Source organism: Onychostruthus taczanowskii, unplaced genomic scaffold (assembly GCF_017590055.1).
Source record: "Onychostruthus taczanowskii isolate IOZ18803 unplaced genomic scaffold, ASM1759005v1 scaffold73, whole genome shotgun sequence".
Taxonomy (NCBI): Eukaryota; Metazoa; Chordata; class Aves; order Passeriformes; family Passeridae; genus Onychostruthus; species Onychostruthus taczanowskii.
In genome coordinates, this window is record NW_024505118.1 from 159,182 (window position 1) to 171,274 (window position 12,093).

General features: G+C 42.1%; 1 protein-coding gene across 2 annotated transcripts in view; it reads left to right on the forward strand.

Annotated features, from left to right (window-relative positions):
* The window catches only part of MYH15 (myosin heavy chain 15), a 43,134-nt gene that overhangs the window by 21,319 nt on the left and 9,722 nt on the right, over positions 1-12,093 (forward strand). For both annotated transcript variants that reach the window (XM_041422413.1, XM_041422414.1), the window contains exons 22-34: positions 545-681; positions 1,059-1,314; positions 1,750-1,992; positions 2,587-2,763; positions 3,278-3,423; positions 4,012-4,102; positions 5,072-5,461; positions 6,437-6,563; positions 7,675-7,793; positions 8,259-8,455; positions 9,488-9,837; positions 10,405-10,529; positions 11,893-12,008. In XM_041422413.1, coding sequence (XP_041278347.1) covers positions 545-681; positions 1,059-1,314; positions 1,750-1,992; positions 2,587-2,763; positions 3,278-3,423; positions 4,012-4,102; positions 5,072-5,461; positions 6,437-6,563; positions 7,675-7,793; positions 8,259-8,455; positions 9,488-9,837; positions 10,405-10,529; positions 11,893-12,008 — 2,474 coding nt within the window. The remainder of the gene's footprint in view (positions 1-544; positions 682-1,058; positions 1,315-1,749; positions 1,993-2,586; positions 2,764-3,277; positions 3,424-4,011; positions 4,103-5,071; positions 5,462-6,436; positions 6,564-7,674; positions 7,794-8,258; positions 8,456-9,487; positions 9,838-10,404; positions 10,530-11,892; positions 12,009-12,093) is intronic.

Here is a 12,093-nt window from a genome sequence, read left to right on the forward strand (position 1 = left end):
CAAAGTGATAGTAAGTTCTAAACTGTGCTAGAGGAAATTGAACTCTCTGGGTCAGGTTCCCACAGAGCTTTTATTAGAGCAACTCTACAAGCAGAGACAGCACCAGCTGATGCTCCATGCCCCCCAGTAAAACAATAGCTTATTTAGTATAATATAGGTACATTCAAACATAGATGGACCACAAGATCAGCTGCATCTTTTGAAATGTGGCCATGTGGAATTCTCACATGATCCCATTAGCAGGGATTTCTGGGAGTCAGGAGTTGTTGTTCAGCTGACCTACTTGGAACCCTGCCACAGCTGAACGGTATTGTGGCGATAAAGTAGTTCGGCCTATTCAAACCTGGGGAAATAAAACCCAGTTTAAAACAACTCTGGAACTGTACATTGAAGTCCTTTAGGCAACTAGTATTTGGCCCTCTATACTCAGCTAGGTTATAATGTGCAATAAGAATACAGGGTGAATCATTTCAGCAAGGTAGCTGAACTGTAACTCTAATAGATATCCTTCTTTGTGGTGAACTGTCATCTGTGCATACACCAGGTGTTCTTCAAGGCTGGTCTCTTGGGCCATCTAGAAGAAATGAGGGATGAGAGACTTGCGAAAATCTTAACAATGATCCAGGCAAGAGCGCGCGGCAGATTGATGCGGATTGAGTTTCAGAAGATAGTGGAGCGCAGGTATGAAGGCACTCCCTTAAATCTTAGCAGATCATAGTAATTACCATTTAATTAGAAGTTAAATAGAGCCATTAATTACAGTCCCTAAGGCTATAGATAACCCTAAATTAAAAGCTTTAAGTGTATGTGTGATAAAAATAATAGCAACCGTATATTAATTGCCTGCAGCTTTGGTGAAAATAAGATTTGGAAATTTTTTGTGTCTATGAAAAATAAAGAGATCTGGAGGAAGTTTCTTGTATCTCTCAGAAATTAGTAAAGGTTCCTAATATTGCTCAGAAAAAAACTATGAAACTGACTGAGAATGAAAACAAAACCCCTCACTTTTTCAATTCAGGCTAAGATTTAGGAAGTTTATTTGTTTTCTCTTAAACCAGGGACGCCCTTCTTGTAATTCAGTGGAACATCCGCGCTTTTATGGCTGTCAAGAACTGGCCTTGGATGAAGCTTTTCTTTAAGATCAAGCCTCTCCTGAAGACTGCAGAAACTGAAAAGGAGATGGCAAATATGAAGGAAGAATTCTTGAAACTGAAGGAGGCCCTGGAAAAATCTGAAGCCCGGAGAAAGGAACTTGAGGAAAAGCAAGTCTCTTTAGTTCAGGAAAAAAATGATTTGCTTCTCCAGCTCCAAGCTGTGAGTAGACATATAGATTTATATTCTTATTAGACGTTCTTTGAAACTCAAAGGTTTACAGACTAGAGTGTTAGTGGAATTTAATAAAAATAAGTCGTTGATATTGTCAGAGCCTTTCCAAAATTCAGAGGGGATAGAAGTTCTTATGTTTTAGAATATAACCAAGTGGGCTAACAATGCAAATCTTAACAGATTCTGTTCGAGGCAATGTCCACCGCAGTAACACATGCAAGTAGTCTTGTATGTGAACTAGTCATGCTCACCACTATCTCATCCTGCTCTGTAAATTACTTGTCTTCTGAAATCAAGAGTAAAAAATTTTCCTTGCACTACTTTGTTGCTTTGTATCAGGCTCCCTGACCAGTTACAGGCTAGGAGACAAGTAAGGGAGAAAAAAAGTCAGTCATTGCTGTCTTTTTCCTTGTGCCACACCAGGAGCAAGACACTCTGGCAGATGCCGAGGAACGTTGTGACTTGTTGATTAAATCCAAGATTCAGCTGGAAGCCAAAGTCAAAGAACTGACAGAGAGAGTTGAGGACGAGGAAGAGATGAATTCTGAGCTGACTTCTAAGAAGAGAAAACTGGAAGATGAGTGCTCTGAGCTCAAGAAGGATATTGATGATCTCGAAATAACACTTGCAAAAGTAGAGAAAGAGAAACATGCTACTGAAAACAAGGTACATTCAGAACTTCACCATGTATTCAAAAGAGGCTGGGCATGGATTACCTTTGTGAGAAGTGCTACGGGTCTTCTGATGGTTTTACACTGTTTGTTACACAGGCCACACTGAAGGGTCAGTAGATCCAATAATTTGACTTTTTGAGGTGAAAATTTTTACCTCTGAGCCTAATTTTCCTTTTTTTTTTTTTAATGAGTCTTACTGCACTTCAGCTAAAGAGTTATACATATTTGTGGCATTTTTAAGTAAACAATCTTCTGCTGTAACTATGAACTCCTCCAGATCTCCTCCTTAAAGCCCATAAATGTAAAAAGCTCATCTCCTACTCCTCCCAGAGAAATTCAGAAGCTGGAGTCCATCAATAGGAGTGACTCTGAAAAGAATTTAGTATGTTTGAAATAATGTACTGCCCCGACACCAAAAACTGGCAGACATTAACTCCCTTGATGACAATTTAACTCAAAAAGCCATGAGGTACTGGGAGGGGAGAGATCCCTTTCGTTCTCGTTTTCCTTCTTACAAGTTCAGACCAGATAGACATTTAATCCCTTCCTTCAAAATCTTACAAACACACCTTCCTTTCTCACCCAGGTCAAAAATCTGACAGAAGAAATGGCAACACTTGATGAGAATATCAGCAAACTTACCAAGGAGAAAAAGTCCTTGCAGGAATCTCATCAGCAAGTTCTAGATGACCTACAAGCAGAAGAGGACAAGGTCAACACGCTGAGCAAAGCTAAAGTTAAACTGGAACAGCAAGTGGATGATGTAAGCTGGCTTTTCCTTTATGTTTCACGAGGCTTGTTTGACCACCACTTACAGTGGAGCTTTCATGAGCATTAAAGGTTGCAAAACTTTGAAATATATTCCTCTCCTTTTAGAAATGTACTCCTTGTACTGTCTGTTAAAGGTGTAATTACAGGAACACCACAAAAATTGATCTGTTTTCAGCCTTTCAAAGGATTGCAATAACAAGGGAAAATCCTTCCAATTTGCACTTGCCGTGCAACTGGCATGAAGTCAAACAGAACTTTGCCGCTCAGAGAACTCTAATACTTGCACAAATGTAAAGCATGGGCTAACCCTTTAGTTCTATTTTTTTAGCCCCATATGTCCTCTGGTTTCTAGAAAACAAAACCTGTACACTAGGATGCTTAAGTGCTTCGGCTTCACAGCTCACTAGAACTCAGCACTAGCTCACTAGAACTGGGCACAGCCTACATTCTGACTGTTGTAAACCATCTGTGTTCAATATATTTGTTAACTGACTTTGCTCTTAAAGCTCGAGGGATCACTGGAACAAGAGAAGAAAGTGAGGATGGATCTAGAAAGGGCAAAACGCAAACTAGAAGGGGATTTGAAGCTGACCCAAGAGAGTGTCATGGACTTGGAAAATGATAAACTGCAGATGGAAGAAAAGTTGAAAAAGTAAGAAGTTGATTGTGTTGTACCAAATAAAGCAGCACAGTTACAGTGTCATTTAAGAGCCTTCAGGTGTATCATCCTGCTCTGATGGTGGCTGAAAGAAAATTCCATTATGAAAATGTGTAGCCAAGGAGGGAGGCAAAATAACTCTTGTGTATGTTACACCTGAAACATTAGAATTCATTAAACTTTCCTACATTAAAAAAAAGCAATCCAGAATCTTACTAATGTTTTTCATTGCTTAGAGGAGAAAGCTGAAGAAATTCTATAAAGTTGTTCATCCTAACCAACTGTGGTAGTATTGTTAGGAGACCTGACTGTTAAATATGTTTTTCCATTGAGTCTGAAAATAGCATTGCTTTTGTATGACACAAAGAACCAGAAATATAATTGCACAAATGCATGCAGAGGCTTGGCTTGGAAACTGCTGCTCAGAGAAAAATGTGTTTCCATGCAAATTGCAATACATGAGAATTGTTTTCATTTTTAGATATGTTAGAAGTTTTATTGAACAACTCTTTAAAAATTTAAAAATCCTAACTTGAAGCTTCAAGGCAAATTGTCACAGTAGGATTTTCCTTTCTGTGCCAGGAAAGAATTCGAAATGAGCCAGCTGAATTCCAAGATAGAAGATGAACAAGCTATAGTGATGCAGCTGCAGAAGAAGATCAAGGAGCTTCAGGTCAGCTTGCCTTTTTATCATACATCTTAAGATGATTTTCTCTTTGTACCTCACTGAAAGACCTTGCAGAGACTTTTCACGGCTAGCTGCACCTCCTCTTTGAGACACAAAGTGGTACATCTCCATAACTTCCCAGACAGATTCCTTTTTTCCCTCAGGATGGTTGCTCTATAATGTTTCCTCCCAGTAGGAGGACAGATGACCACAGAATAGTCAGTGGTAGTGGTTTCAGGCAAGGCAGAAAGGCTCTGGTGTTTTGTTTTAAGAAGTAATATTCCAAACCATGGAGGCAAGGGTAGTTACTGGAGAGGAGTTCAGCAGTGATAAGCATGGATTCGAAATTTAGAGAAAAGGTTAAAACACACAGGAAATTTTCTACAGAAATTAAAAGGCCAAGGAAATTCAGCACAGTCCAAACACAATGACTGGATCCAAAAATAACAGCTCCAACTTTTTTATTAATAAAGAATATTTGTATAACTTGGATGCAAAGTGGAGATTGGTGAAAATAATCTTATAAGAAAAAAGACTGTTTCAAATAAATATTTGTTATCCAGGCAGTTCTACACACTGCTGTATTGAAACCCTGTCTTAACACTCCTAGAGAGAAATTACTCCAGTCATGGAAGTCTTAAAATGAGAATTTGTTGCTGTTACTCCTACTACCATGTGACTCCTCACATGTATTTCAGCTGAATGTCAAACCTGTGAACATAAGGTCAATGCAGTGGAACTATATGTCTTGAATTAGAACTTGCAGCACAATCTACTGCAAGCAAGATGTGACTCACCATCATTACTGTAGCTCAGGATCTGATTTACTGGCACAAATGGGCAAGTCCATTAATTGCTGAGCTTCTGCAGTGAGGTAAAATGTGGGCTGGCAGAGGGTTTGACAGTTTGTAAATTGCCTCATGGTCTTCTGATGGGAATAGCACTGACCCAAAAGTGTTCATGTTTCTCTGGCAGGCTCGTATAGAAGAACTAGAAGAGGAGCTGGAAGCAGAAAGAGCTGCTCGAGCCAAGGTGGAAAAGCAGAGATCAGATTTGGCCCGAGAGCTGGAGGAACTGAGTGAGCGGCTTGAGGAGGCTGGGGGAGCCACAGCTGCCCAGCTGGAGATGAACAAGAAGCGCGAGGCAGAGTTCTTGAAGCTGCGGCGGGACCTGGAGGAGGCCACGCTGCACTACGAGGCCACGGCCGCCGCGCTGAGGAAGAAGCACGCGGACAGTGTGGCCGAGATGGGGGAGCAGCTGGACAACCTGCAGAGGGTCAAGCAGAAACTGGAGAAGGAGAAAAGCGAGCTGAAGATGGAAGTGGATGATCTGTCGTCCAACATGGAGCAGATGGTCAAGGGGAAAGTAAGGGTCCTGAGGCTTCCCAAGGCCCCCAAAATCATGGGTAGCTAAGGCTGATCTGAAGGTTTCCCAGGACACCCGCTATGGCTGAAGTGCTTTAGAAGGTGGTGTCTTGCATCATGTCTCCCTTACCTAGCTGCTGGTACAGCCCTTGCCTAGAGATGGGACGGGAATTAAGATGGCCTGTCTGACACACACAGTGCATCCTCAGTCCCAGGCACATTGTTTTCCATGCATCTCAGGGCACAAAAACCAATGCCAAGTAAATTAGGATCCTCCAGGCTGGTGACAACTGGAGTGATGCCATCCAAGTCAGGACATCTCTCACCCTAAGCAGAGTCCTTTCAGATCCTGCTCTTGGTTCACAGTTTTGATCCATGTTAGCACAGAGTGCAAAGCAAAGGCTTGCATGATCACACAAAATGTATTTTCACTTCCTACAGCAGAATTGTGGATTTTATTTCCTGAGTAGATAATCTCAGTAGCTTTCAGAGCACTCGAAATAGATTTCTTTCAGTGCAAGTGAGGAAAAGAAATGTCAGTATTTTCAGAGTTAGAAAGCTGTCATCAAACCCAATTTATGATAAATGGCAATTAAAGCAGAATCAGTAGAGCAATTTTCATTGGAGGTGATTTTCCCATCTAGCAATTATGAAGTGGATATGCCTGAACTTCATAGGCATGTGACTGCTGCTGAAGTTCTTGCAGAGCTTTTTACACTGTTGCTTACATCCAGAACATAGTTCAGGGAAAACAAACGGGGAAGGTGATCTGATAGGGAGGGAGTCCCATGTCCTGGGATCATAGACATGGGGCTGCTCCTCCCTGCTCTACTACTGTGATATTTGTGTCTTTGCTGTCTGCCATTCTTCTGAAGGACAAACACACAGAAAAAATGATATATTTTTATGGCTAGACCTTCCAAATGGTTGTCTGGAGGCTACAAGTTTCTTTGTCTTTTCTCCTGATTCCCATTAGGCCAATGCAGAGAAGCTTTGTCGCACATATGAAGACCATCTGAACGAGACAAAAACAAAACTGGAGGAAATGACTCGCCTCATGAATGACCTCACTACTCAGAAGACTAAACTCCAGAGTGAGAATGGTATGTGCATGTTCTGCCCAGATAGAGTGTTTCCCAGGAATTTGTCAGGGCACCTCTGCACTGCATCAGTGAGATGTGTTCTGCAATGGCACCTGCTCTGAAAGTGGCAGGGTTGGGATTGCTGAGTGGAGCAGTAGCTTTCTGTCTTTTGCCATTTCTATCCTTAGTATTCTTATAACCTTGGTGGGGACACCTTGCCTTGGACTGGCTTTTAAAACAAGTCTATACCCACAATTATCAGCATAGAGTGATACTGTCCCATGAGCCATAATGGATGTGCCAGCTCAGAACCCAGGATGTGCCAGGCTACCTGTTGTTTCAGGAACAAGGATATGTTGCATCTAGAAATACTGGAGGGAAAAAGGAGTTGGGCCTGTGTGAATCCCATCTTTCTCAACCTGACCTTGAGCATTGCACCCTATATGTTCACATATCCTCTAAATACCACATATCCTCTAACTTCTTGCTACCTTTCTGGCAGGAGCAGTATTATTTAATTTTTCATTCTCATCAGATACCATTGTTCAGTGTATTTTCAAAGACATATTTTTCATTTACTGTTAGTTGTAACTTCTGTGTCTCCAGTAAGACTGTGGTTTTCACCCTGCAGTGACACAGTTCCTGTGCTCAATGAAGTTTTCCTTATGTATTCATCTGTTCTGTATACTGGTCTTTGTGAGGGTGCTTTGCAGCCCTCTGAAAAGAAGTCTGTGGAAAAGCAATATAAAATAGTGAAAAAAACTAAAACCAGCTGCAACCGCCCATGAAAGTAAATGTCAGTCTAGTCTGATCCACAAACTGAAGTAAAATTAATGAATCAGTACAATATTGACAGTACAATAAACCCCAACTGACCAAACAAGAAAAGTCATTAAACCCACCCAAAAAAAAAAATAATCTAAGAAAAACTATCCTGGTGAAGTATCTGGTGGTTACAATTTTGGAAGAAGCAAACAGGTCAATCACAATCAACAGGTCAATCATAATCACTGTGAATTCTTTTCCTCAGCAGAATTATACAGGTGGAAATATGATTTTTGACCATAACTCTGTCATTTCAACATCTTGCTCTTTTTTTGTTTGTTTGTTTATTTGTCAAATCTTGTGGCAGGTGAGTTTACTAGACAACTCGAAGAGAAGGAGTCACTGATAAGTCAGCTGTCCAGGGGAAAAACATCCTTTACACAACAGATTGAAGAACTTAAGAGACAATTAGAAGAGGAAACCAAGGTAATGCTTTATCTGTGTCCCATTTCCTGAAATGGAATGGCAAAAAGTATTCATATGTAGCCTAGATAAAAGCTGAAATGAAACATAGGTGTGACAATGATTCCTACTAATTGTACTTATCCAAGTTCCTGACCCTGACTGAGGCAAGTAACAAGAGAATAGTTTGGGAAAATCATTGGCATACATAAATGCTAAATAAAACTTATCCAAAATCTTAGATCTTACATCTTAAAAGTTTGGGTTGTCTTTCCAAAGTTGTTAAATTATCCTCAGTCTTTATAGCTTCTTCCTCATTCACCAGTTAGGGATGACTTCAAACAATTTTCACCTCACTTGACCTGGACTGTCAATGACAGAGGGAAAAAGGAAAACAAAAGCTTAAGCCTTATTTGAATATCTAGGGGCTGTTTGCTTTGGTTTTGCTGTAGGTAACCTTGCAATGTTGTGGACTTTCTATCCCTGCAGTCCAAAAATGCCCTGGCTCATGCCCTGCAAGCAGCCAGGCATGACTGTGATCTCTTGAGGGAGCAGTATGAGGAGGAGCAGGAAGCCAAGGCAGAGCTGCAGCGGGCTCTCTCCAAGGGAAATGCAGAAGTGGCACAATGGAGAACAAAGTATGAGACTGATGCCATTCAGAGAACTGAGGAGCTGGAAGATGCCAAGTGAGTTGTGTGGGCTTCAGCGTGCCCTTGACTGGCAGAACTGTCCTCACCGGGTCTTATTGCGTGCTAAGAAAATAGGGTTAGAAAATTTCCTGGTTGGAAAGTCCCTCTGACTCAGTGCTGTAATTTGGGGCTGTCCTTCTGTTCTTCTTATTGCTTGGGCAGGTCAATGTTTCTGCTGAGTGCTTGTCTCTGGAGCAGTGGCTGTGGATACAGGGGTTTATTTGAGAGCCAACAAAATAAGATAGTCCTATTTAGTTACGTCACACTCTCTTACTTTGCCCCGGCCCAGTACTATGTTTCCTTAGTCTTGACTTCCCTTTCCCACTGGGAGTTGATGGCTGCCCTGGGAAAGTAGGGCAGAAAGTCATGTTGGTTCACACTGTGCAGCTGCTCCCAGTTACCAGGCTCAGGTTGCTGGGCAAGGTCTCTGAACATCTCCAACTTCTGCCTCTGCACATCTCTGATCTGCAGGGTCTTACCACACTTGCAGCATATTTTCTTAATGTCGTATCTCCACAATCCTTTTTCTAGGCCATCCTTTTTTTCCCAGCACCTCTTCTTGCCAGGACTCCCTGTTTTCCCAATCTAAATTGTCTATGAGAAAAAGCCCAGGGCATGACCAGCCTCCTAACTGGTGGTTGTCTTATATCTCTTAATTGGAGAAAAATGACACTGTCATTTAGAGGTCTTATAAAAAATTTACAACCAGCCCATACTGGTTACAGCTAGTAAGTAGCTAGCTGGTGCCTGAGAGTTCAGAAGTTAAATTTCAAATATTCACAGACACACAACAAAATATTTTGCCACATACCAGTATTCATAATTTAAGCCGGTTTTTTCCCATCATAGCCCCTTCTCTCTAGAGGCTCAACTTCCCTCTCTGTTCCTCTTCCCCTTGCCTCATCCTCACCCCCTCCCTGTTTTTGCTTTCAGAACTGATTTACTGAGTTATTGCTTTGGTGTCAGTTTTTCTGGATAACACAGCCACAGTGACACTTGGTCATTTCACTGTGTCTTCCCACCTGGTAGGAAGAAGCTTGCTGCTCGCCTGCAAGAAGCTGAGGAAGCAATTGAGGCAGCCAATGCCAAGTGCTCCTCTCTAGAAAAGACAAAGCACAGGCTGCAGAATGAGCTGGAAGACATGATGATTGACCTGGAGAAGGCCAACTCAGCAGCTGCCTCGCTGGACAAGAAGCAGCGTGGTTTTGACAAGATCATCAGTGACTGGAAGCAGAAGTACGAGGAGTCACAGGCAGAGCTGGAGGCTTCCCAGAAGGAAGCCCGTGGCCTTAGCACTGAGCTCTTCAAGCTGAAGAATGCCTATGAGGAGACACTGGACCACCTGGAGACTTTGAAAAGGGAAAATAAGAACCTCCAAGGTAGGCTTCATTCAGGTCCTGCAGCCAGTGCAAGAGCCACATCAGTAGATGGCTGGAGGGATGCGGATGCCCTGCAGCAGCTGTGGGGAAGGATGTTTATCTCATTCTGAGATGAGCTTTCCAATGTCATTTGAGACACTGATGCTGCCAGTAAATGTACTGCATACCAGTACATGGAGACTGGTATGGCCAGAGCACAGAAGGCTTCTCTTTGCCCCCCTGTCAATGAAACTGACTGGCAGAGGAGGCAGTCTGAAGGGAGGAACAAGAAAGATGATAGAGGTGCAGTGGATGAAGCCTAAACAGCAGAGCATGGTGTTCCTAACCTACAGATCACAGATAAAAACTAAATCACTATAGCCACTTCTAAAAGCATTCACAAGAAAAGCTGTGCCTTCAAGTTATTCAGGTAAAAATCTTGCTGTAAGTAAAAATAAGGCAGGGCTTTTGTACAGAGGAGCCCTTGAGGTAGCAGTTTGAGGCATAGGTCCTCTATTCACACACCATGAATCGCAGGATGTTCCAAACTCTCTGTTTGCTAAATCCATCCATCCTCTTTTGTTTCAGAGGAGATTTCTGATCTGACCAATCAGATTAGTGAAGGAAACAAGAGCCTCCATGAAATAGAAAAAATCAAGAAGCAGGTTGAGCAAGAGAAGTCAGAAGTTCAGCTGGCTCTGGAAGAAGCAGAGGTAAGGAAAGAAAGCTCAAGGGAAAAGGAAGAGGGTGTCTTTATCAGGATTTTCCATCATTTTCATCTGCCCTACTTTCCCAGAGCATGTCTTCCTTCCATAGCTCTGAGATGTGGAGAATGATCATGTACTCTGTCAAAAAGCTTCCCTTGCTGGGAAGAATATATCAGCTCTTGAGGGATCTAAGGGGCACATTTTACTTTCCTGGCCTGTGTGGAATGGATTTCTAAAACTCAGTGGTATTAGGAACTAACAAAAGTGATGATGTATCTTACTCTAAATGTGAAAGAAATGGGTTCGTGCAGATTTTCTCCCATTCTTGTGAATTTGAGCCTCTGGCAATCACTGCTGGTGACAAAGAATTTCCACGTGCCTTTCCCACTAATATGTTGTGGCTCCTGGTCATGATGTGTGTATTTGACTGACCCACTGCATGCTGGCTGAAGATCAGCAGGGACTTTGTGCAGCTTTGTTGTCACAATCTTCATTCTGTTTCCTCATTCTCTTGACGGAAGACTAGCTAAGCTTGTGCAGTTCAGAGAACACCTCCCAAAATATGATGCTCAGTTCTGTGCTTTAGTTCCTGTTCAGTGAGAGCATCAGGGGGACAGAATGACACTGAGCCTGGCTTATGTGAGACCTGAAAGTCAGAGGCCTTGTTATTTCTTTATGGGCTGTTAACTACTGCTTAGTTCTTCACTTCTATACATGAGAGAAATGTGGGAACAAAGACAGGAACAAATCACTCCTGTTTCACAGACTTGTCTTCATGTTAATTGGAAAGAACAAACAGAGAGTTTTTACATTTTGTCATACAGAGCTGATGTCTGTTATTTCTTTCCTTGAAGTCATCTTGCCTAATAAGATTATGTAATTGGGAAGTTTCCATCACTTTGTGATTTGGAGAGATTTTTGTGAGCGGGAGGGGATGGATGTGTGGATGCTTTCTCTCTCCCAACAACTATCTTGTTTTAGCTTATCCCTGTCGCTTACAAGCCTGTGAATTTCCAGAGGGTGTCTGTAGAGAGGTGTGGAGCAGGGAACATCTGTTGATGTCAAAACTATGCATGCAGGGCTGGAGGTGTTAGGGTGTTGTTTGGGTGTTTTTTTGTGAGGACTGTGGACTGTTTGACAATTTGTCCTCTGCGGAGCTTGCTGCTCGGTTTTCCAGCTGTCAGGTTGCATTAAAAGGCAAATAAATGTGTTGTTTTGCCAAGTAAGCTACTTTGTGCCCTTGCCTAGAGAGAGGAGGAGGAAACAGGAAGAGAAGTGTGAAGGGATCATGTTTGTGCAGCTGTTTGTAGTTTGGGGGGAAAAAAAAATCAATTCCTGGTTTGCAAGCTCTTGGTGTTTTCTATTTCAGGGAGCTTTGGAACATGAAGAAAGTAAGACTCTTCGTTTTCAGCTTGAACTTTCTCAGGTTAAAGCAGAGTTTGAAAGGAAACTGACAGAAAAGGAGGAAGAAATGGAAAATATAAGGTACTGTGCAGGAAGCAGCATGTTTCTTAAGGGCAAAGTCTGAAAAGACTGGAACTATTCTCAGAACCCAAGCCAGTTAAATGCA